The sequence below is a fragment of the Oncorhynchus mykiss genome, chromosome 11 (genome assembly GCF_057628025.1).
Source record: "Oncorhynchus mykiss isolate SJ-2025 chromosome 11, ASM5762802v1, whole genome shotgun sequence".
Lineage (NCBI taxonomy): Eukaryota > Metazoa > Chordata > Actinopteri > Salmoniformes > Salmonidae > Oncorhynchus > Oncorhynchus mykiss.
Window position 1 is genome coordinate 42829036 of NC_143032.1, and position 26937 is coordinate 42855972.

Consider the following 26937-nt stretch of genomic DNA (forward strand, 5'->3'; position numbering starts at 1 on the left):
CCAGTTTGTCTTGTCCCGTCAACTCCTACCAGCGTGTTCCCTGTGCTCTAGTTTTTCTTCGTCTTCCCAGTTCTGACCTTACTGCTTGTCCTGATCCCGCCTGCGATCCTGTACCTGCCTGACTCCGATTTGGATTATGACCCTTATACCCTTAGCCTCTTATTTTTTATTAACCCATCCCCCTCTTCGGAGGACAAATATACATTTATAATTTTTTTTTGTACAGCTTTTGTTACATATACATACATTTTGCATACATGGTACTTTTTATATAAAGCAGTCGTAACAATAATACATTACCAAACAAACTCTTCAATCCCAAACCTCAGCCACTCTCAGCCCATCCCACCTATCACCATAGACCACCCTCGTTTAGTTTCCATGTGCCATATAATTTTCAATTGTGATGTTTTACATTATTTATATTTCTAATCATATAGTATCCACAGAATGTGAGCTTAAGATGAAAACCTTCCCTATGAGTATCATTTGATTGACTATGGTTTTCGCAACTCACCCAACACTGCTATTTGTAAGGTTAATTTTAAATGCATGTTGTGATTATTATTTTTTTAACCATTCCTAAACCTGTGACCAGAAACAAGCTACATAGGGGCAATACCAGAATATATGGTCTATTGATTCCGTCTCTTCGCAGTAAAATCTACAGAGCTGAGATTGATGTATGCCCCATATACAGTTGAAGTCAGAAGTTTACATACACTTAGGTTGAAGTCATTAGAGTCGGAGTCGTTTTTCAACCACTCCACAAATGTCTTGTCGACAAACTATAGTTTTGGCAAGTCGGTTAGGACATCTACTTTGTGCATGACACAAGTAATTGGTCCAACAATTGTTTACAGACAGATTATTTCACTGTATCACAATTCCAGTGGGTCAGAAGTTTACATACACTAAGTTTACTGTGCCTTTAAACAGCTTGGAAAATTGCAGAAAATGTCATGGCTTTAGAAGCTTCTGATAGGCTAATTGACATCATTTGAGTCAATTGGAGGTATACCTGTGGATGAATTTCAAGCCTTACCTTCAAACTCAGTGCCTCTTTGCTTGACTTCATGGGAAAATCAAAAGAAATCAGCCAAGACCTCAGGAAAAAAAATGTTGACCTCCACAAGTCTGGTTCATCCTTGGGAGCAATTTCCAAACTCCTGAAGTATTCACGTTCATCTGTACAAACAATAGTACGCAAGTATAAACAGCATGCGAAAACTGCAAATCAATCCCAGAACAACAGCAAAGGACCTTGTGAAGATGCTGGAGGAAACGGGTACAAATGTATCTATATCCACAGTAAAACGAGTCCTATATCGACATAACCTGAAACGCCGCTCAGCAAGGAAGAAGCCACGGCTCCAAAACAGCCACAAATAGCCAGACTACGGTTTGCAACTGCACATGGGGACAAAGATCGTACGTTTTGGAGAAATGTCCTCTGGTCTGATGAAACAAAAATAGAACTGTTTGGTCCATAATGACCATTATGTTTGGAGGTAAAAGGGGGAGGCTGCTTCCAAGCCGAAGAACACCATCCCAACCGTGAAGCACGGGGGTGGCAGCATCATGTTGTGGGGGTGCTTTGCTGTAGACGGGACTGGTGCACTTCACAAAATAGATGGCATCATGAGGTAGGAAAATTATCTGGATATATTGAAGCAACATCTCAAGACATCAGTTACAGCTTGGTCACAATTGGGTCTTCCAAATGGACAATGACCCCAAGCATAAATCCAAAATGGCTTAAGGACAACAAAGTCAAGGTATTGGAGTGGCCATCACAAAGCCCTGACCTCAATCCTATAGAAAAGGTATGGGCAGAACTGAAAAAGCATGTGCGAGCATGGAGGCCTACAAACCTAACGCGGTTACACCAGCTGTCAGGACGAATGGGCCTAAATTCACCCAGCTTAGTGTGGGAAGCTTGTGGAAGGCTACCCGCAACGTTTGACCCAAGTTAAACAATTTAAAGGCAATGCTACCGAATACTAATTGAGTGTTTGTAAACTTCTGACCCACTGGGAATGTGATGAAAGAAATAAAAGCTGAAATAAATCATCGTTCTCTACTATTATTCGGACTTTTCACATTGTTAAAATAAAGTGGTGATCCTAACTGACCTAAGACAGGGAATTTATACTAGGATTAAACATCAGGAATTGTGAAAAACTGAGTTTAAATGTATTTGGCTAAGGTGTATGTAAACTTCGACTTCAATTGTATATGATTTGTCTTGAAGAGGCTCCGCTAAAAGATGCTAAAGTCTCATCAGCACCAAAAACAGTTTTACATATTTTGTGTACCATTAGCACATAGTAATATCAAAAGGAGACATGATTTTACACTGAAAAAGTAGTTTATTTAACTTGCAGTGAAAAAAAAAAAAAATCACACCTGTCATTTGGCATCACCCCAGAGAAGGCAGGGAGCAGACCAGAACAAAAAGAGGAGCTGCGATGTCAGTCAACAGAAAACATACAGCCTTCATTTACAAGCCTTTTAATAACTTCTGCAGTGCGGTACATCCAGGAGTTGGTGTGTGTGGTATACAAGGCATGCGTAGTGCATGAAGACAGAGAGTAGAGAGTAACCATACAAACAAATAGACCCTGAAGAATAGGAGTGCTTTGCTTTGTTGTATTTTGCAGTCAATGTTCTTCCCTCTGCAGTCTTCATAGATCAGACTCTGAACCCTTTTTCCCCTTCCTGTTTCCCTGCCAATCAGAGGAGACCAGGAAGTATGGAGTGAGTACAGAAAGTTTTACATTGTTAGTTTGTTGGTCTGCTTGTCTGGGGCTTGACTGTCTCCAAGGGCTTAAGACAGCTCAGGAGATTCGACATTTCATGATAAGTTGTTACCAAACCCAATATCCTTCAACTGAAATACACTAACAGTTCAGCATATTTGAGAAGTAATTAATCAAAGTTGGTATATTTATGACATTTTGGCATTACCCAGGCCTCCTTTAAGACTCATAATATTTCATCTGTAGGTGTTACAAAGCAAAAATTGGTGTTATATGAAGCTTTACCGCTTACTTGGTAATATGAGTAGTATTTTGAGTTCAAAAACAACAAAGAAGAATATTGACAAATAAACACGAATAGCGTTAAAGCCCTAATAACATGTTAAGGCGTGACCTGTTTATGGGCATAATTTTTTAAAATGCCGTTATAATCACTTCTCTATTTCATCACCGCATGGAACCTTTCAAGAACACATGTTATCCGTACAGCCCCTTTTAAGCGCAGAACACCAACACGGAACACATCTAGGCTACAGTCCAAACACTTAAAAGACAGACCCTATCCCCCTCAGCCCTCCAAGTAAGTAGACCCTTCTGATGAGGTATCATGACAAGTATACACTTGCAGGGAAAAGGGGCGAGGGAGGAAGGAATGGTTTTTAAAATGGACCACCCTTGCCCGGAAATTCATCACTCGTTCATCCCGCGATGATTGTGTTTTTTAAATGCACTACAGTCAATTATGAGTGCATGTCTACTTATTTTAAAATACATAATGAATAATATACACCTACAGTATGAAAGCTAGCAAATTAATTAGCTAACATTAGCCTACCTAGCTGGAAATTCTGTAGAAGGAAAATGCTTTATTTCTACAATTTCCAAAAGATGTTGCAGCAGGGAGAGAGTACAGCTATATTTACTTTTTATGAGACGCGTTTGTGCCGTCATGTACATTATTTGCACAATATCTAACTTATTTGCATTTGTTTTTACTTACACTTGTTGTTGACTTCTCCATTGATGTTGTTTTTAAGTTTTCGCTGACTTCTTAGCGGATGTACAATCGTCGCTATTTGAAATAAGGGGAGTTTCAGGCCTCGGAGTGAACATAATTGTACACTCGCAAACGCGACTAAAAACGAGGGTTGAGGGGCTTACGTTCCAAACTTCCCTTCGCTTGGCTTATCAGTAGGACCGCCCGCCAAGATGGCGATGGGGATTCCCCCAAGGGCATAAGGCGAGGGTAAGTGGACGAGGGTGTGTCTTTTATGAGTTTGGACAGCAGCCCTACCAGTCAATGCTTGCGCCTTTAACATCACTAAAGACCATGTGCCATTCCACAAAATAATTTAAAAAATGATGCCCAATATTCCCAAAGCTATTTTCTATATTTGCCTAGGATTCGTGTGCATGTCGCAGGTCGTTTTAAACTATTCTGGAGTCAGTATGTTTTGGTTTTATAACAAACTACATTGTTTAGCTAGTCATGTTACCCAGCAACATGATAACTTGACCATTGACTATGCACACATTCTGATTGCAAGAACTGAAAAGGAATAGGCTACTGCTTCAAAGTACTGTAGGCTGCATATGTAAGAGTGGGGTGTGTATGATTGTGTGTGTTAGAGCAGTGATTCTCAACTGGGGGGGTTTAAAAAGGTAACCTTCACACCGAAACTTATTTTGAAACGATACCGCTGCACCACTTATTGTTGCTGACTTTACAAGGCCAAACACTAAGATTATCACGATAATTGATGATTAAGAATTCCTAATGATTGGAGAAAAAAAACAACAATTTTAAACACTGGTACGTGTTACTGTTCATTAATATTATTGGACTGGTGTTGATGTTATGTTCTGAGTCTGATAATTTATTACACCCCACTCCTGAACTGGTCTCCTAATTAAAATGGCTTATTCTCCTGAATTGATAACAAGTGTTTTCTCAGTTAACATGGCTGTGTAATGACTTTATTTAATACCATAATTGAGACAGTCTATTTTGCAAGTGAAACCTGCCCAAGAAGGCAGCTGCAACACATTATAAAAAGTAACAGTCCATAATATTGAGTCGCGACTCAATAGTCATGGTCAAATTTGGGTCTCCAGGCAAAACCAGTTGAGAACCACTGTGTTAAAGGATGCATGTGAGAGCAGGTGTAAAGCGGCAGTAAAACTCCAATAGCGTGCAGCCCGCAAAATTTCAGCCCCCCTACTAACGTTGAAGTTCCTGCCTCTTCTTCTGTGGGGTTTATTGGCGGTTGGCATCCAACGTTATGGTGCATTACTACCATCTACTGTAGTAGATCGCCCATGCCTCACACATATGTACTGGAGTCATAGCTTAAAAATTTACCAATGGAAGTATAAAGAAGGGTTTATGCAGATGCAGGAATGTCCACATACAGGAACGCCCCGAATTGTGGGCTGCAGTTGCATCCTTCTCAAAAACTCACCATAAGTGTTGTGCGGCGCAAGAAGAGTGAGGCGGGTGGAAAAGACGGGACAGGCAGAACAGTGACTGTATGCTAGCAGGATAGTCCATATCTCCAATCTTTTGCAAATAGCGATGTTGTTTCCATTAGTGGATGAATTGGTCTAATTTAACATGTGTGGTAATGCCTCAACCCTTCCCTACCTTTCCAATTCAAATGAGCTTGTAAATGACAACATTTTTATTGTTGTGTGTGACTACAGCGACAAAACGCAAAAAATTAGACATGTTCTAATTGAGGCATCAAAGCTGACAACCCGCCCACCCGGCTTCGGTTGGAACATTATAATTCAAAACAAAACAATGCATTGAGTGAGTTTAGGTCATAAGTGAGAGAGAGTGGGTGTGAGGAGGGAGGGAGAGAGTGTAGGCCTGTGTGTAAAGTTCTCTGAACCGTACAGATGGTTTAATAGCTCTTTGTATCCATAGAGCCAGTCCTTTTTTTCCCTGTAGTCACACTCATTTAGAATGCCTGAAGATTTAACAGAACTTAAAGCTGTGTGTGTGTGTGAGCAAGTGTTAACCTTCAAGAACATTGATAAGTGGGAGTAGGCCTACTTAAACATTGGGAGCATTAATAGCTAACTGTAAGTTACAGTGACTTGTGTTGTTTATGGTGAAAATGCTATTAAAACATTCTGATGTAGCCTAGATAATTCAGTGTTTCCATCCCTTACAATCAAATCAAAGTATGCCTGTAACTCAATGCATTACTTTTTAAATTGAAATATCTTTCTTTAGGGCCACATTTGAGCAAATTAACTAATGCCATTAGCGCAATTAATTATTTGAATCGTTTGACAGCCCTAAACATAATATACTATGCAGGTATATCAACATTCCAGAGTGGGAAATCTGCTACTTTTAAAGATTTGGCCCATACTTCACAGAGAAATTGGTAGGCAATGTAACCAATCACAGTCCTTCTTTAATAACTTGTATAATTGCACATCCTACAAATCACCAGCAGAGGGCGACCATTTTAAATTTATTTTCACATTCACTCGGTTGGTAACACTTACAAATTGGATCATAACTCTAAAAGTAGCAGAGATCCCACTCTGTAACTTTGATATGATCATAGAGTATATTATGTTCAACAATATATAGAAAACATTTACAAATCTAAAATGGTGGTTTGTTTTCAATATTCATGATTAGATTTGTCAATATTCATACATTAAGTAAAAAACAAAATGTTCAATCACTCATATAGTAATGAGCTGGACAGAGTGAATGGTTCCGTTTTGTGAACTATTCTGGAGAGTGAGGACTACTGCTGCTGCACTGTTAACTTGGTAATCTTCCTAGAGGTGACTTCCTGCCTGATCTAAGAGTGGAACACACACACGCACGCACGCACACACACCTTATATTTAAAAAGACATCCCAGTCGACTCACAGCTTTACACAGGTTGAACAGCACAACAAACAAACTGGGGTCATTCTACACTGCAGCCTTTACCCCTCTCTCTGAACCAGGCGTGAGCTGTTGGTTTGATTTTAGACAGGGACACTTTATGAGATACTAAATGTGTGTTGTATTGAGTTTCTTCTTACCTGATGGTGTTTTGGCTGATCTGTTTGCAAACCTTTCACTTTCGACTTCTCCTGTTCAAGTGAGGCATGTAGTGATGTCACCTGGAGAGAGAAATAAATGTCATTCAACCAGGACGACAGCTTTGCACACGATTAATGGTTTGAGACACACGCACAAGCACACACACACCTGTGAAGACAGCTCCTCTTTGATATTTAGAAGCTCTTCCACCTGCAGTAGGATCTCTGCTTTATCTTTCACTGTGGAGAGAGGAAGAGAATGAATGAGAACAAGTAGGCCTACCTAGTGCATCAGTAATGGATTACTGTATAGTCTCAGATTGAATTAGGAGTGCAGTAGCTGTACTCTCTCCCTGCTGCAACATCTTCAGGAGCTGGGAGTTTCTGGCTTTCACTTCTTTGTACTTCACCTGAGGATCGAGAACAATAACACGTTCACACCAACTGTAAATGCCAGATGGCGCTGTTCTGTCTTCTTGACATGCTCCATCCAAAGCCCAGTACAGTATCCATCCAACGACTCACCTCCCATTGTGAAATAACCTTCTTTAACTTCTCAATTTCTTGGTCTTTCTTCTCCAAGTCGTCCTTTAGCTGCTCAGTTCGGGGGTCCTGGGAGGTGTGATGGGAGGCACAGTTAGGCTCTGAGAGATAGAGTTACCCTGTCCCTCCATGGTCTCATCAGCAGTCACTCAATGGTCGAATATAATTTGAACATAAAGCCATTATACTTGGAATGAACTGATTTGCAGTCTGTCTCACCGGTTCATGCTCTGTTGAAGTTGTGACCTCGGCGTCAGTGCTGTTAGAAAACTGCTCCCGTCTTTTTTCCTGCTGTACGATTTTGCTAACGTCATCCTCAAGCTTGTTGAAGAACTTGTCTTCTGGAGGTGTGGGCAGTTTGGTCTCCTGGAGAGTGGATTCAGCATTTGAATTATTAAAAAGCACACACACACACACACACACACACACACACACACACACACAACCTACACAATTTGCGCTAGTTCACGTCATATCACCACCTGTCCATTACATTCATCCTTACATTACAGGGTTTAAAACCCTCGACCGAAGCACTGCAAGCCAAACACCGAATACAACAATGATGCCATACCTCACCTCTTTCTCCTGCTTCTTACTAAGCTGATCTGTAACGGAGAATCGTGGTTTTTAAGGAGAATTCAACAAGTCAAGTGAACGTCGTTAAAAAACAGAATAATAACATGAGTGAGGCCACTGAGAAAACAGACAATTATAGCACATTATACGCAGCACCTGCTCAAAGTTGACTGTTAAACAAGTAGTCCTAGTGTTAATGCTATGCTGGTATTGTATTGATGAAATGGGGCAGTGCTCAATGTTAAAGACCCAATGCAGCCTTTTTCCCCCTAAATATCAAATCATTTCTGGGTAACAATTGAGTACCTTACTGTGATGGTTTTCAATTAAAATGGTAAAAAAAAAGAAACAAAAATAAGTGTAATTTCTTAAGCAAAAATGTAGGTAGGTCTGTCTGGTACTGGTCTGGGGGGGGAGTGGAAAACTGAAAACTAGCGGTTATTGGTGTGGCAGGTAGCCTAGCAGTTAGCGCGTAGGGCCATGAACCGAAGGTGAAAAAACAGTGCCCTTGAGCAAGGCACTTAACCCTAATTGCTCCAAAGTCGCCATTGATAATGCCAGACCCTAGCCGTGACCCCACTCTCCAAAGGCTGTCTCAGGGAGAGTTGTGGTATGTAAAAAAATAAAAACATTTCCAATTCACACTTGTACATGTCTGAAATAGGACAAATATAAGCACTCACCTAATGATTTCTTACTAGAATGTATTATTATTATTGGCAGAGGTTTGGAACTCTTTCTTATTGGTCTTGTTGGGTTCTAACTTGAATTATACTTATTACTGTCACTATATAATCATTTATTGATTAAGGGGAACAGGAAATATGTGTATGGAAAGTTACTGAGAGACGAGGGGGTACAGAAAGTTCACTGTTTGTTCAAACACGTTATTGTTATATAACAAATTTACCACCTGATGTCACCAGGCAGGCCAAAACTCCATCCCACCAAAACAGGCTGAAATTTCAAGCAGTCTTTTCAAACAGCTCTTACACTAAGATGGCATTATTAGAATTTTCACAATTTCACAGTATTATTCCAACCTCATAGTGTGGAAATATATATAAAACACAGGAAAATCAGTACTTTTTTGACTACACTGGGCCTTTAACATAAGTGTAGCTCTAGCCACTGCTGGTCTCACCCCCCTCTGCCTGGAAGTCCTTCAGAGACACTGTCATCTTCTTGTCTTTTCCCTGCTGGCTCTTCTTCTTGTCTTTCTTCCCTGCTGCTGCTCCTCCTCCTCCTCCTCTGGACTTGGGAGAGGGAGTATCTGTTCCGTCATCATCCTGACAGGAGGCAATTTAAAAGAACAGCATCTGCTTTAATGGAACATTAATTTCCTCATCAAAAAATAAACATTTTTGGTCCGAGCCATGTGTGTGTAGTTCTCTCTCTATGGTTCTGATTTCTGTTAATCGTTTAATGACAGATGTTTTGTGACAGGGTGCTGTATACTCATGCCTGATTGCTACTGACACATTTAAGGACCGGCCCTGGCCGAACCCAGAAATAACTTCCTCTGTTAGTATGCATTAGCTGCTCATCTGTCTGTCCCTTGCTTCCTCCACTGCATGCGCTCTGTGCATATCTCTGATGGTGTGAGTATCTATAGAAACGCCTCTGCTTGCTGTTCTGCTCAATGATGAGACAGAGAACAGTTACTGATAAAACTAGTTACTTTTCATCACTCTAAACCAACAAAACTCAAGGAACATCACTATTTTCATTAAAATAATCTCTCCTGTGGAATCTGACAATGTTCTGGTCTTATATTTGACAAGGTTGAAGTTCTGACATGTACTGCGCAGCACAGCACAACCAAATGGCTAGGCTTCAAAATGTTAATGATCATTTTAGTGATACCAGTAACCTAGTTATTGATGAAAAAACAGGCACTACCCCGGCCCTAACACGATGTACAGTCGTGGCCAAAAGTTTTGAGAATGACACAAATATAAATTTTCAGAGTTTGCTGCTTCAGTGTCTTTAGATATTTTTGTCAGATGTTACTATGGAATACTGAAGTAGAATTACAAGCATTTCATAAGTGTCAAATGCTTTTATTGACAATTACATGAAGTTGATGCAAAGAGTCAATATTTTCAGTGTTGACTCTTCTTTTTCAAGACCTCTGCAATCCGCCCTGGCATGCTGTCAATTAACTTCTGGGCCACATCCTGACTGATGACAGCCCATTCTTGCATAACCAATGCTTGGAGTTTGTCAGAATTTGTGTTTTTTTTTGTCCACCTGCCTTTTGAGGATTGACCACAAGTTCTCAATGCGATTAAGGTCTGGGGAGTTTCCTGGCCATGGACCCAAAATATAGAGGTTTTGTTCCCCGAGTCACTTAGTTATCACTTTTGCTTTATGGCAAGGTGCTCCATCATGCTGGAAAAGGCATAGTTCGTCACCAAACTGTTCCTGGATGGTTGGGAGAAGTTGCTCTCGGAGGATGTGTTGTACCATTCTATATTCATGGCTGTGTTCTTAGGCAAAATTGTGAGTGAGCCCACTCCCTTGGCTGAGAAGCAACCCCACACATGAATGGTCTCAGGATGCTTTACTAAGACATGACACAGGACTGATGGTAGCGCTCACCTTGTCTTCTCCGGACAAGCTTTTTTCCAGATGCCCCAAACAATCGAAAAAGGGGATTCGGAGAAAATGACTTTACCCCAGTCCTCAGCAGTCCAATCCCTGTACCTTTTGCAGAATATCAGTATGTCCCTGATGTTTTTCCTGGAGAGAAGTGGCTTCTTTGCTTCCCTTGACACCAGGCCATCCTCCAAAAGTCTTCACCTCACTGTGCATGCATATGCACTCACACCTGCCTGCTGACATTCCTGAGCAAGCTCTGTACTGGTGGCGGCCTGAAGCCTTCTTCACAACAATTGAACCGCTCTCCTTGAAGTTCTTGATGATCCGATAAATGGTTGATTTAGGTGCAATCTTACTAGCAGCAATATCCTTCCTGTGAAGCCCTTTTTGTTCAAAGCAATGATGACGGCACGTGTTTCCTTGCTTGACAGAGGAAGAACAATGATTCCAAGCACCACCCTCCTTTTGAAGCTTCCAGTCTGTTATTCGAACTCAATCAGCATGACAGAGTGATCTCCAGCCTTGTCCTCATCAACACTCACACCTCTGTTAACAAGAGAATCACTGACATGATGTCAGCTGGTCCTTTTGTGGCAGGGCTGAAATGCAGTGGAAATGTTTTTGCGGGATTCAGTTCATTTGCATAGCAAAGAGGGACTTTGCAAGTAATTGCAATTCATCTGACCACTCTCCATAACATTCTGGAGTATATGCAAATTGCCATCATACAAACTGAGGCAGCAGACTTTGTGAAAATTAATATTTGTGTCATTCTCAAAACCTTTGGCCACGACTGTATAATGTCGGGGTCCATCGGGCTCGGGTAGCAGAGCTCTAGTGCTGCATTGGGGCAGTATGGTACCTGTTTGTGCTCCTCAAACTCCAGTTTACTCATAATCAGTGCCTTCTCCAGGTCTGCCTCGTACAGCTCACTCGTTAACTGCATTGGTCAGAAACAAAGACGAAGATTAAGGATGGGATTAGCTGGGGGATATCAGGTAAGAAATTATAATGCCCATTCATGCCCACCATGTCAGGTGTTACCATGAGCCCTGTTCAGAAACAACCCCTAAGCAATCATGTAGATATGAAGAAAATAAATGTAGTTATAGGACCAATCTGTCAGGTTCTACCTGGTAGTCCCTCTGTTTCCATTGCTGCCAGCCTTCCGGGGGCATGGATTGGTCCCCTGCTGCGGGATGGAGTAGCTCATTGGCCACACCCTGCAGAGACAGGGAGGGGGGCGGGGCAGAGGACTTCTGAGGGAGCTTCTTAAAGGCAAGACTCCTTAACTGGGGACAGGAGACAGGACTCATCATTAGTCCACAAGGTCATGTGAAATAGTAAAACTGAAACCTTTGAGACCTGATGTTGGGTTCAGCGAGGAGGTTAAATGCCCCTGCCAGTCACCTCATTAGCCTCGCTCTGTTGCTGCTCTCGCTTCTTCTTCCTCTTCTCCTTCTTGCCGTTGCTCGCGGTGGATTTCCCCTCGGTTGCCTTCCCAGGACGACCCTTTCCAGAGTCCCGGCCACCTCTGGTCTTTCCTGACTCCAAATCGGAGTCCGAATCAGAGTCAACCTGAAGCAGGGCAAAGCGAGAAGCTGTGGTGTGGACGGAGATCATTGCTGATGCCATCTGCTGACCTATGCACAACAAACAAGATACACGCAGAAAGAAAACACGTCAAATTAGGCAATGCATAACAAAACCTTTCTAATCTGAACCTCTCCAGTGCAACCCTAACAATAAACAAAAAGAAAGCCATAAAAAAAGACTCAATACCATAGAGATCCTATTAAATTACTAGAGGACTACGTAATGAAGCCTCAAACTTCCAGAATGGGATGAAAATTGCAGCCATATTGGTCAGGAAGAAATCCAAACCAGTCTAATTGGAAAGAATGACAGTAGAGCCATAATCCTGATTTTACCAATGTAGGAAAATAAAAGGCAGGCATGTGATGTAACATATAGTGTGTATTACAATTATTGTCAACCTATAATATTGTCAAATAGAGCGTTCAGAAAGTATTTATATCCCTCGACTTAATCTACATTGTGTTGTAGCCCGAATACAATACCCCATAATGACAAAGCCAAAACATGTTTTTAGAAATTGTTGCCCTTCTTTAAAAAATAAAAATAAATATAGGAATACCTAATTTACATAAGTATTTACACCCCTGAGTCAGAATCACCTTTGGCAGCGATTACAGCTGCGAGTCTTTCTGGGTAAGTCTCTTAAGTGCTTTGCACAGCTGGACTGTACAATATTTGCACATTCTTCAAGCTGTCAAGTTGATTGTTGATCCTTGCTAAACAGCCATTCAAGTCTTGCCATAGATTTTCAAGCCGATTTAAATAAAAACTGTAACTAGGCCACTCAGGAACATTCAATGTTGTCTTGGTAAACAACTCCAGCATATATCTGGCCCTGGGTTTAATGTAGTGATTTTACCTGTGCTTAGCTCTATTCCATTTATTTTTATCTTAAAAAACTTCCTAGTACTTGCCGATGACAAACATACCCATAACATGTGCAGCCACCACCATGCCTGAAAATATGAAGTGTGGTACTCAAGTGATGTGTAGTGTTTGCCCCAAACATAACACTTTGTGTTCAGGACATAACGTTCATTTCCTTTACACTTTTTTTTGCAGTTTTGGAATATTTTTAGTCTGTACAGGCTTCCTTCTTTTCACTTCCGTCATTTAGGTTAGTATTGTGGAGTAACTACAATGTTGTTGGTCCATCCTCAGTTTTTTGTCCAGTTTTAGTCACCCGTGGCCTCGTGGTGAAATCCCTGAGCAGTTTACATCCTCTCCGGCAACTGAGTTAGGAAGAACGCCTGTATCTTTGTAGTGACTGGGTGTGCTGATACACCACCCAAAGTGTAATTAATAACTTAAACATGCTCAAAGGGATATTCCATGTCTGCTTTTATATTTTTACCCATGTACCAATAGGTGCCCTTATTTGCGAGGCATTGGAAAAGCTCCCTGGTCTTTGGTTGAAATTCACTGCTAGACTGAGGGACCGTACAGATAATTGTATGTGTGGGGTACAGAGATGGGGTACTCATTCAAAGATCATGTTAAACACTATTATTGCACACAGAGTGCATGCAACTTGAACTAATTTTTTACTACTGAACATATTGAGGCTTACCATAAAAGGAGTTGAATACTATACATATTGACTCCAGACATTTCAGCTTTTCATTTTAAAATGAATTTGTAAAAATATCTAAAAACATAATTCCACTGACATTATGGATTATTGTGTAGGCCAGTGACAATCAATTTCAAATTCAGACTAACACAAAATGTAAAGAGGTGTGAATATTTTGAAGGCACTGTACTTATAAATACAGATTATACAAGGGGGTATTCTGTGTAAATAGCCTCTAAAATATATCTTAACAGACCAGAAATGTCTACATTTTGGTTCTTAGAAAGCTGTGAATACGATGATAAAATGTCAGTTCTTGTTGCATTTACAACTTGTCTAAGTCCTATCATCAACTGAATGCATTGTTTGAATGGATTGTTTGGCATACAGTGCATTCGGAAAGTATTCAGACCCATTGACTTTTTCCACATTTTGTTATGTAACATGCTGACCATACCGGACACGTCACGTGCGTGAGCGTTGCAAAATAAATTTAGAAATCCATGTTATTCAATTATTGCGCGTCAATGAGCATCTGCGACGCCAGGGGCTAAAATTGAAGTCATTCCTATTTCTGACGCAGATCGCGCTGAAAGTCCTGCCTCTCCCATCTCCTCATTGGTTTATAGAAGCAGGTACCCACGTGCCATCTCTTCATTGGTTATACCCACGTGGGTGATTGAAAGACGAACTTTGTTGCCGGTTGTCGTGGTAATACTATGAAAGTTTAGATGCTATCACCACATAAGTTCAAAGATGAAAAAGCCTGGAAGGAGGAGCGATGACTAGAAACAATTTGGTTGGCCGTTTTACGTGTGGATTAATTGTCGAAGTAGAGGTCCTTGTGCAATTCAGGTAAAATAACAACTCAATGTTTATATCCCAGGACAAATTAGCTAGCAACAGCAAGCTAGCTAAATAGGACAAATTAACGTTAGCTAGCAAGTGCAAGCTAACTAGCTAAATTGCCATACATGTTCAATGCTTTTCGACCTGTCCCCAAATGAATGTCATTGGTTCAGTTTGTTTTGATATTTTAACCTGCGTGTCGTGATCGTGTTTGGTGTGGGGGGGCAAAATAAATGTATGCACTATGGCGCAAGCGCGCAGCCGGTTTGGGTTGCGTATTACAGCCTTATTCTAAAACTGATATTTACTTTTTCCTCAATCGACACACAATACCCCATAATGACAAACACAAAAAACTGAAATATCACATTGACATAAGTATTCAGACCCGTTACTCAGTACTTTGTTGAAGCGCCTTTGGCAGCGATTAGAATCTCTCTCCCTCTCTCATTGTCCTGTTGGAAGGTGAACCTTCACACCAGTCTGAGGTCCTGAGCGCTCTGGAGCAGGTCTTCATCAAGGATCTCTGTACTTTGTCCGTTCATCATTCCCTCGATCTGGACTAGTCTTCCAGTCCCTGCCACTGAAAAACATCCCCACTGCATAATGCTACCACCACCATGCTTCACCGTACGGATGGTGCCAGATTTCCTCCAGATGTGACGGTTGGCATTCAGGCCAAAGAGTTCAATCTTGGTTCCATCAGACCAGAGAATCTTGTTTCTCATGGCCTGAGAGTCCTTTAGGTGTCTTTTGGCAAACTCCAAATGGGTTGTCATGTGCCTTTTACTGAGGAGTGGCTTCCGTTTGGCCACTCTATCATAAAGGTCTGATTGGAGGTGTGCTGCAGAGATGGTTGTCCTTCTGTAAGTCTCTTCCATCTCCACTGAGAAATTCTGGAGCTCTGTCAATGTGACCACCAGGTTCTTGGTCGTCTCCCAGACCAAGGACATTCTCCCCCGATTGCTCAGTTTGGCTGAGCGGCCAGCTCTAGGAAGAGTCTTGGTGGTTCCAAACTTCTTCCATTAAAGAATGGAGGCAACTGTGTTCTCGGGGACCTTCAAAATACTGCCAAAATGTATTAGTACCCTTCCCCAGATCTATGCCTCAACACAATCCTGTCTTGGAGCTCTACGGACAATTCCTTCAACCTCATGGCTTGGTTTTTACTCTGACATGGACTGTCAACTGTGGGACCTTATATAGACAGGTGTGGGCCTTGTCCAATCAAATTGTAGAAACATCCCAAGGATGATCAATGGAAACAGGATGCACCGGAGCTCAATTTCGAATCTCATAGCAAAGGGTCTGAATTAGGGTTGCAAAATTCTGAGAATTTTCAATACTTCCTGAAATCCCGGTTGGTGGATTCCCAGAATAAGAAGTGAATAAGCAGGAAATCCAGAAATCTCCAACCAGGAATGCAGGGGATTTATTGTAAATTCCTGGAATTTTGCAACCCTAGTCTGAATACTTGTGTAAATAAGGTCTCGGTTTTCATTTTTAATACATTTGCAAACATTTCTAAAACCTGTTGTTTTTGGTTTGTCATTATGGTGTATTGTTTGTAGATTGATGGGTATTTTTTTATTTCATCCATTTTAGAATGAGGCTGTAACTAGGAATGCACGATATATCGGTGAACATATCAGAATTGGCCAATATTAGCGAAAATTGCCAAGATCGGCATCGGCCCAATGTCTAGTTCAACGCCGATGTGAAAAACTGATGTCAAAGCTGACGTGCATACCTATATAACGTAAGTACATGATGTAATGACGCGTAAAATTTGGCACTACACCTGCGACATGGCATTCCTAACCTAGCCACAATGTCTGCTGTGTGGATTGAGCAAACAAGTCAAGCAGTCATTTGAATGAGCAAGAATTTCTGCGAGAGAACTCAAATGCAAAATCCATTAACGCCAAGATAATGGAATTCATTGCCCTTGACAATCAACCGTTCTCTGTCGTGGGTTATGTTCGCAACTGATCGAGCGCAAGTACATACAGTGCCTTGCGAAAGTATTCGGCCCCCTTGAACTTTGCGACCTTTTGCCACATTTCAGGCTTCAAACATAAAGATATTAAACTGTATTTTTTTGTGAAGAATCAACAACAAGTGGGACACAATCATGAAGTGGAACGACATTTATTGGATATTTCAAACTTATTTAACAAATCAAAAACTGAAAAATTGGGCGCGCAAAATTATTCAGCCCCCTTAAGTTAATACTTTGTAGCGCCACCTTTTGCTGCGATTACAGCTGTAAGTCGCTTGGGGTATGTCTCTATCAGTTTTGCACATCGAGAGACTGAAATGTTTTCCCATTCCTCCTTGCAAAACAGCTCGAGCTCAGTGAGGTTGGATGGAGAGCATTTGTGAACAGCAGTTTTCAGTTCTTTCCACAGATTCTCGATTGGATTCAGGTCTGGACTTTGACTTGGCCATTCTAACACCTGGATATGTTTATTTTTGAACAATTCCATTGTAGATTTTGCTTTATGTTTTGGATCATTGTCTTGTTGGAAGACAAATCTCCGTCCCAGTCTCAGGTCTTTTGCAGACTCCATCAGGTTTTCTTCCAGAATGGTCCTGTATTTGGCTCCATCCATCTTCCCATCAATTTTAACCATCTTCCCTGTCCCTGCTGAAGAAAAGCAGGCCCAAACCATGATGCTGCCACCACCATGTTTGACAGTGGGGATGGTGTGTTCAGCTGTGTTGCTTTTACGCCAAACATAACGTTTTGCATTGTTGCCAAAAAGTTCAATTTTGCTTTCATCTGACCAGAGCACCTTCTTCCACATGTTTGGTGTGTCTCCCAGGTGGCTTGTGGCAAACTTTAAACTACACTTTTTATGGATATCTTTAAGAAATGGCTTTCTTCTTGCCACTCTTCCATAAAGGCCAGATTTGTGCAATATACGACTGATTGTTGTCCTATGGACAGAGTCTCCCACCTCAGCTGTAGATCTCTGCAGTTCATCCAGAGTGATCATGGGCCTCGTGGCTACATCTCTGATCAGTCTTCTCCTTGTATGAGCTGAAAGTTTAGAGGGACGGCCAGGTCTTGGTAGATTTGCAGTGGTCTGATACTCCTTCCATTTCAATATTATCGCTTGCACAGTGCTCCTTGGGATGTTTAAAGCTTGGGAAATCTTTTTGTATCCAAATCCGGCTTTAAACTTCTTCACAACAGTATCTCGGACCTGCCTGGTGTGTTCCTTGTTCTTCATGATGCTCTCTGCGCTTTTAACGGACCTCTGAGACTATCACAGTGCAGGTGCATTTATACGGAGACTTGATTACACACAGGTGGATTGTATTTATCATCATTAGTCATTTAGGTCAACATTGGATCATTCAGAGATCCTCACTGAACTTCTGGAGAGAGTTTGCTGCACTGAAAGTAAAGGGGCTGAATAATTTTGCACGCCCAATTTTTCTGTTTTTGATTTGTTAAAAAAGTTTGAAATATCCAATAAATGTCGTTCCACTTCATGATTGTGTCCCACTTGTTGTTGATTCTTCACAAAAAAATACAGTTTTATATCTTTATGTTTGAAGCCTGAAATGTGGCAAAAGGTCGCAAAGTTCAAGGGGGCCGAATACTTTCGCAAGGCACTGTACTAACGTTACCAAGTGCGCTATTGTTCAGATGTTGCCCTACCGGAGTTACACAGTAATAGCGTCACTGCTATTAGCTTCAAGACATACTACGGAATGCCATTGGGTCTTTGAATGTCAAAAAAAGATACACGTCAAATAACACAATTTGACAATGACACTGTTTAACGCGTTAAATATGCTTTTCATTTGACACGTTAAATAACACAGTTCTATTTTTGCATGTTGTGTGTTCTGAATTTGCACGTGCAAGCCAAGTGCCACCACTACTATCAGTAGCCCTGTCAAAGCTGTACAAAAAAAAGTCTGCAAACAAGCAAACAACGGCAACAAACGATGTGTTTACAATACCGCGTTGGTAATAAAGCATTATTTGTTCGACCGCAACTTCTGGGGTAGCTAGCTAGCTTTAGCTTGGTACCTAGCTAGCACCAATACAACAAGCCTGAAAACAATGACCAGTAGAAACTACAGGCATTTTCACTATTCTTAGCAATGATTTAGGAATGCTTGTGAGTAAGTATTAGCTAGGCAGCCACTTGTTGTTCGCCTATTGAAATTGAACAGCTAGCCAGCTACTTAACCCTTTTGCCCAAAGCTAACGTTATAAGCAGCCAGCTAGCTTCTTCTGGCTAGTGAGGCTCGACCTGACCGGCTTGTGTTGTAAAGTTAGCCACAATAAGGATTAGGCACAATAGTGGAATTTGCTGTTTGCCTTCAAAATAATTGTACCTATTTGAAAGTGATGCAGAAAGTTACAATTGGTGGAATGCCATATTTAGACTAGATAATGTTAAACAAGGTTGGAATGTGAAGCAATGAAATGGGGTATCAGTCGACTCAGTGACACCCACAGAACACAACTGTTTAGAGTTTATGCAAATATTAGCGAAGTAGCTCTTATCGCGAGACTGCGACTGTGTGAAATCAACTCCCCAGACAGCCTATTGTGTGTATTGACAATCATTTGCACTGTACAGCTTTACGTAAGGATTGGTGATCAATGAAATGGAGTAACAGTCTACTCAATACCCAAGATATTCAGAGTTATCAGACTCCAAAACATCCTCGCTAGAGGATTCTGGTCCTTGGATTATGATTTTAACGCCGATACCGATTATTGGAGGACCAAAAAAAGCCGATCTGTGTATATATACACACACACAGTTTAAGTTTACATACACCTTAGCCAAATACATTAAAACTCGGTTTTTCACAATTCCTGACATTTAATCATAGTAAAACTTCCCTGTCTAAGGTCAGTTAGGATCAAGACTTTATTTTAAGAATGTGAAATGTCAGAATAATAGTAGAGAGTGATTTATTTCAGCTTTTATTTATTTCACTACATTCCCAGTGGGTCAGAAGTTTACATACACTCAACAAGTGTCTGGTAGCATTGCATTTAAAATGTTTAACTTGGGTCAAACGTTGCGGGTAGCCTTAAACAAGCTGGTTGAATAAGTTAAGTTGGGTGAATTTTGGCCCATTCCTACTGACAGAGCTGGTGTAACTGAGTTAGGTTTGTAGGCCTCCTTGCTCGCACACGTTTTTTCAGATCTGCCCAAAACGTTTATATAGGATTGAGGCAAGGACTTTGTGATGGCCACTCCAATACCTTGCCTTTGTTGTCCTTAAGCCATTTTGCCACAACTTTGGAAGTATGCTTGGGGTCATTGTCCATTTGGAAGACCCATTTACTGCCAAGCTGTAACTTCCTGACGTGCACCAGTCCCGCCTGCAGCAAAGCACCCCCACAACATGATGCTGCCACCCCCATGCTTCACGGTTGGGATGGTGTTCTTCGGCTTGCAAGCCTCCCCCTTTTCCCTCCAAACATAATGATGGTCATTATGGCCAAACAGTTCTATTTTTGTTTCATCAGACCAGAGGACATTTCTCCAAAAAGTATGATCTTTGTCCCCATGTGCAGTTGCAAACCGTAGTCTGGCTTTTATATGGTGGTTTTGGAGCAGTGACTTCTTCCTTGCCGAGCGGCCTTTCAGGTTATATCGATATAGGACTCGTTTTACTGTGGATATAGATACTTCTGTACCCGTTTCCTCCAACATCCTCACAAGGTTCTTTGCTGTTGTTCTGGGATTGGTTTTCACTTTTCGCACCAAACTATGTTCATCTCTAGGAGAAAGAACACGTCTCCTTCCTGAGTGGTATGACGTCTGCGTGGTCCCATGGTGTTTATACTTGCATACTATTTTTGTACAGATGAACGTGGTACCTTCAGGCATTTGGAAATTGCTCCCAAGGATGAACCAGACCATTTTTTTCTGAGGTCTTGGCTGATTTCTTTTAATTTTCCCATGATGTCAAGCAAAGAGTCACTGAGTTTGAAGGCAGACCTTGAAATACATCCACAGGTCTACCTCCAATTGACTCAAATTATGCCAATTAGCCTATCAAAAGTTCCTAAAGCCATGACATAATTTTCTGGAATTTTCCAAGCTGTTTAAAGGCACAGTCATCTTAGTGTTTGTAAACTTCTGACCCACTGGAATTGTGATACAGTGAATAAGTGAAATAATCTGTCTGTAAACAATTGTTGGAAAAATTACTTGTGTCATGCACAAAGTAGATGTCCTAATCGACTTGCCAAAAATATAGTTTCTTAACAAGAAATTTGTGGAGTGTATGTAAACTTCCGACTGTATTTGTAATAATGACAATTACAACAATACTGAATGAACAATGAACACTTATTTTAACTTAATATAATACATAAAGAAAATGTCTCAAATAAATAATGAAACATGTTAAATTTGGTTTGAATAATGCAAAACAATGTTGGAGAAGAAAGTAAAAGTGCAATATGTGCCATGTAAAAAAGCTAGAGTTTAGGTTCCATGCTCAGAACATGAGAACATATGAAAGCTGGTGGTTCCTTTAAACATGAGTCTTCAATATTCCCAGTTAAAAAGTTTTAGGTTGTAGTTATTATAGGAATTATAGGACTATTTCTCTCTATACCATTTGTATTTCATATACCTTTGACTATTGGACGTTCTTATATGCACTTCAGTATTGCCAGCCTAATCTCGGGAGTTGATAGGCTTGAAGTCATAAACAGCGCTGTGCTTCAAGCATTGCTAAGAGCTGCTGGCAAATGCAGTACAGTGCTGTTTGAATGAATGCTTATGATCCTGCTAATGCCTACCACCGCTCAGTCAGACTGCTCTATCAAATCATAGACTTAATTATAACATAATAAACACACAGAAATACGAGCCGTAGGTCATTAATATGGTCAAATCCGGGAAACAATCAATTCGAAAACAAAACGTTTATTCTTTCAGTGAAATATGGAACCGTTCCATAGTCTAAATATTGCTGTTACATTGCACAACCTTTAATGTTATGTCATCATTATGTAAAATTCTGGAAAATTAGTCTTTATTCAATTCGCAATGAGCCAGGCGGCCCAAACTGCTGCAAAAACCCTGACTCTACTTGCAATGAACGCAAGATTTTCCATAGTTTCCCTAGTTAATATTGCCTGCTAACATTCATTTATTTTAACAACACATGCAGGTTTAAAACATTATACTTGTGTATTGATTTTAAGAAAGGCATTGATGTTTATGGTTAGGTACATTTGTGCAACGAAAGTGCATCGACTCGATGAATCGATGAAATCAGCCCTAATTAAATCGGCATTGCCGATTAATCGGTCGACCTCTAATCCACGCAGTATTGTTTTCCCTCTGAAATAGTGTTCAATACACATAGGTTGACAATAAATATGGCTCAATTCACAATTGTTTCAGAGTCCTGCAATAAGAGCAACGATGCTAATGTTCTCTGGGTGTCACTGAGTAGACTGATAACCTATGTCATTGATCCACAATCCATAGGTAAGGCTGTACACAAAAATAAGTATCCCCCAATACAATTCTAAAGTATAATACATCCACTGTGATTTCAACAGATTTGTCAAATTAACAAATTATTGTCTTTTGTTGACGCTATACAATAACAATCCAACCTCCTTTAGCATGATCTATTCAATTATGGAATAATTCTACTATTTGTATGCATTTGCATCTGCATCACTGTCAATGACATTTTTATTTTGAAGGCTAACTGCAAAGTCCACTATTGTGGCAAGCTTCACAGATGGGTCCAACCACCATTTTGGGGCGGCAGGATAGCCTAGTGGTTAGAGCGTTTGACGGAAGGTTGCAAGTTCAAACCCCCGTGCTGACAAGGTACAAATCTGTCGTTAACCCACTGTTCCTAGGCCGTCATTGAAAATAAGAATTTGTTCTTAACTGACTTGCCTAGTTAAATAAAGGTAAAATAATAATAAAAAACTTAGTAAAATGAGAACTGTCTTATAAATTAGGGTTATTTTAGATAGTTAGCTAAGGTTAAATAGCTAACTATATATTTTATTAATTTTTTTATTTTTAGCTAGCTAACTATATAGCTAGGTGTCATCTAAAATAACCCTAATTTATAAGACAGTTCTTATTTTACTAATTTTTTTATTTTACCTTTATTTAACTAGGCAAGTCAGTTAAGAACAAATTCTTATAGCTACTGACACCTGATTGTCGTTTTGCTATGTTTTTGGGGAAGAATATTGTTTGCATCCATGAGCTAGCTAGCTTTTTTTCTATGACCAGCACTGTAGGTGCGCGAGACAACTTTACCAGCATCATAGCATATGTATCGATGAATCGTTGTGACATATAACATACGAGTGATCCAAGTGTAATCAATGTGTAATAACTACGTAAAAAATTATTTGACACGTCAAATAGTGTTATTTGACCTGTATCTTTTTTGACATGCAATGAACCAAACGCCGTTCCTTAGAAATCCTGGTTGAGAATGAAATGACTGAACAAATGAACAACGTAACAGTAAAAAAGTGAAAGAAATAGGTTTTTATTATGTTTTACTGGTTATGGGGACATACGTAAATGCCAACAAAATTACTTTTTGGTCTGTGTGGTGTGTGTGTGTGGGTGTAACCTTTATTTTACTAGGCAAGTCAGTTAAGAATTTTTTTTTATTTACAATGACGCCCTACCACGGCTAAACCCAGACGATGCTGGGCCAATTGTGAGCCGCCCTATGGGACTCCCAAACATGGCTGGATCTTACACTTAGATGCAGTGCCTTAGACCGTTGCATCCATGTGTGTGTGTGTGTGTGTGTTAACTATTTAACTGTACTAGAATGCTTAAAAGGCCGCTAAAATTGTGAATATCGGTATCGTTATTTTTGTCAAGGAAAATATTGGATATTGGTATCTGCCAAAAATGTAATTTCGGTGCATCACTAGTTGTAACGTAACAAAATGTGGAAAAATGAATACTTTCCGAATGCACTGTATTTGCAGGTAATACAAATGTAAAAAGAAAATTAATCATTATTCTAAAACTGGCTAGCTAGCTAACAAACATACAGTGCAGATAAATTGCTTAAATTCATTAGAAATAAGCTTTGTGTGTGTATATGGAACATTTCTGAGATCTTACTTCAGCTCATGAAACACAGGACCAACACTTTACATGTTGCATTTATTGTTTTGATCAGTATAGTATTCTAATTCCTAATGATATGCCCAATACAATGTGAATGCCTGGTTCTACAATTAGTTAGCCTGCCTACTTCTGATCTTCAACTAAAAGACAACTTTTGTTATGTAGCCTATGAGCCTACATTATAGCGAGCAATCAAAGTTGTAAAACACTTGCTGGCTAGCTAGCTAGATGGAGATTCGTTTTACATATCACTTGATGCTGCTGCACTTGCCCAATTGGACTAAAGGTCCAAGGACTTTACATATTCTGTCTGAAGGTGAATTGGCTCTAGAAGCCAAAACAGACAAATACTTCATCTAAACTTGAATCAATGCTGTAATAAAAACCAAAAGATCACATCAGAATAATTTCACAAATGCTAAATACCCACTTATGTACACAGTTATGTCCGTTTTAACACAGTGGAAGTCGACAGTACTTTTGTGTCATCTGTCTTCAGTTAACACACAGGTATTCGGAGCAACCTGGTCTCAGAGCATTTTGAATTTTTCTGTATGAAAGTCTGTGTCACTCCATTTAGTATCATATGTTACCAACACTTTAAATGTATCTAAATGTATGATATGGTATGTATTAAATTTGGGGATGTCTATCACCATTTCGTATAATAAATTACAATTCTTATATGTTACGAATTTGAAAAATGTATGTTTGCTAAATGTATGATATGTTACATTCTATATTGTTGTGGCTAATGCTAACATACGTTAGCTTAACATCAGCTAGCCTAGGGGTTAGGGCTAAGTTTGGGAATTAGGTTAACGGGTTAGCTAAAAGAGTTAAGGTTAACTAACATGCTAAGTGGTTGCTAGAAGTTCACGTTAGGGTAGGGTTAGCTAAAAATGATAAGATTAGGGTTAACTAACATGCTAAGTAGTTGCAAAGTATCTAAAAAGTAGGTAAGCAGTTGAAAATGTGTTAATTTGATCAAATTGTCCATGATGAGATTCGAACGTTTGCGTTATACGCCCGACCAACCACCGCCCTTTCGCCTTAAGTAACCATACCAAACATAACATACCTATTTGATTACACCGGATTTACGTTGACCACGTTACGTCTAGTCTATGAGAGCAGGCTGTTCGGGGAGACAGGTAGCTAATTAGCACAGGTAGTCAGTCCACTGTCGTCTGCTTTCCGTAAACATGCGCTGTAACATGGAAATAAAACCGTGTCGGAACCCTAACCCGATTACGGTGTGTAACGTTTTATTTATTTATTATTTCTCGCTGATATTAAATAAGGTCCTTATGCTTCCAAAAACCGTACCGCAAATGGTGTTAATGTTCAGACAGAGCGTCGGGCGATAAAAAAAAAAACTCCCCCGTACAGACGACGACTTCGTCCAATGATTTAGCTATGTGGAATGGAACTGAGATTCACGATGAAGGGCTACTACTCGTCTACCTGTCCCGTAATGGCATGTCACTTATTTAGCTAACTGGGTTGCCTTTATAGTCGGTTGACACTTTCAAACTAAAAGTATAACTCGGCGCAGAGGGGAGTGGTCATTCGGTAATTGGATAACCAAAAGTTACTTTAGCTAGATAAATTAACTTATGCCACTGAAATAAACCGTGTCGTCCGATTAGCTTGGTTCAAAGAAAGCATCAAGCATCGTTGCCTAGCTAGCTAAGTCAGATAAAACAGCTCTAGCTACATATATTGCAGCCATATCCATATGCAGCTGTAAACTAACACCGCTAAGTAGCTAGCTCGTATTATGGTTCGTTTACATGAAACTCATGCTTTTATAATTTGGAAATCAAATCAGTTCATTAAATATTGCATTGGGAATGTTTGAGGGGAAACTATTAATAAATAAAAAATGTAATTCAAAACATACTTTCACCTGTTCAAGTAGTTAGCTAGCTAGATACCACACGTTCACCACTTTCCGTCGGCAAAGTAACTACGGTGGCCCAGTTGCCTAAAAAGTATTCTACAAGACAAAACGGGCCCGTGATGGCGAACTCTGGTCCCAGGAAGGTATATGCAAATGGATTCACGTCAGTAGAGGGAGACAGAGGTCTACTTTTGCAACACTGTAACCCGGTCAATGCTGGGCCAATTGTGTGCCACACTATGGGACTCCCAATCACGGCCGGTTGTGATACAGCCTGGAATCGAACCAGAGTCTGTAGTGACGCCTCTAGCACTGAGATACCGTACCTTAGACCGCTGCACTATGGATCTATCTCCATACATTCTTAAGTTGGTCACATGCAATATTTCAGACAACACTGCCCCGATTTTGCACAAACGTGGTTGAATGAAGCGTATTTACACAATTACACTTGTTGGCCCAAGGGTGGCGCTATAGTAATCAACTGCAATTCCAAAATTTGAACAAGCATATATCCTGTCCCATTTGAGCTACAGTCATGAGATTCTGTGCAGATATGCAGCTCCTCATGTGCAGTATGTTTCCCATAAGAACCTATTACATTTTCTGCAAATTAGACTGAATAATTGTTACTAATTAGCACAGGGGGAGCTGCATCGCTCGTGCGAGGTGACATGTTTACTGTTGCCTTTGTTGTTTTACTTTTTATGCGCTTTGAGATTCTTTGAAAAGGGCTATACAAGTAACAATGTACAGTGCCTTGCGAAAGTATTCGGCCCCCTTGAACTTTGCGACCTTTTGCCACATTTCGGGCTTCAAACATAAAGATATAAAACTATTTTTTTGTGAAGAATCAACAACAAGTGGGACACAATCATGAAGTGGAACGACATTTATTGGATATTTCAAACTTTTTTAACAAATCAAAAACTGAAAAATTGGGCGTGCAAAATTATTCAGCCCCCTTAAGTTAATACTTTGTAGCGCCACCTTTTGCTGCGATTACAGCTGTAAGTCACTTGGGGTATGTCTATCAGTTTTGCACATCGAGAGACTGAATTTTTTTCCCTTCCTCCTTGCAAAACAGCTCGAGCTCAGTGAGGTTGGATGGAGAGCATTTGTGAACAGCAGTTTTCAGTTCTTTCCACAGATTCTCGATTGGATTCAGGTCTGGACTTTGACTTGGCCATTCTAACACCTGGATATGTTTATTTTTGAACCATTCCATTGTAGATTTTGCTTTATGTTTTGGATCATTGTCTTGTTGGAAGACAAATCTCCGTCCCAGTCTCAGGTCTTTTGCAGACTCCATCAGGTTTTCT

General features: G+C 40.3%; 1 protein-coding gene across 3 annotated transcripts; it reads right to left on the bottom strand.

Annotated features, from left to right (window-relative positions):
• Positions 1-2352: 2352 nt before the first annotated feature.
• LOC110535699 (G kinase-anchoring protein 1) lies at positions 2353-25760 on the bottom strand. 3 transcript variants are annotated; one of them, XM_021620880.3, is made up of 12 exons: positions 25622-25760; positions 11959-12191; positions 11682-11840; positions 11411-11488; positions 9089-9233; positions 7945-7973; positions 7585-7731; positions 7348-7434; positions 7169-7232; positions 6992-7062; positions 6823-6903; positions 2353-2729 (listed from the first exon to the last, which is right to left on the bottom strand). In XM_021620880.3, exons 2-12 carry the CDS (start codon positions 12181-12183, stop codon positions 2688-2690), a joined length of 1128 nt encoding a protein of 375 aa, XP_021476555.1. In that variant the 5' UTR covers positions 12184-12191; positions 25622-25760; the 3' UTR covers positions 2353-2687. The 3 variants fall into 3 exon arrangements, with proteins under 3 accessions (XP_021476555.1, XP_021476554.1, XP_090046295.1); XM_021620879.3 differs by having other exon boundaries at positions 25616-25730; XM_090190169.1 differs by lacking the exon at positions 25622-25760 and adding an exon at positions 24791-25400.
• Positions 25761-26937: the final 1177 nt, after the last annotated feature.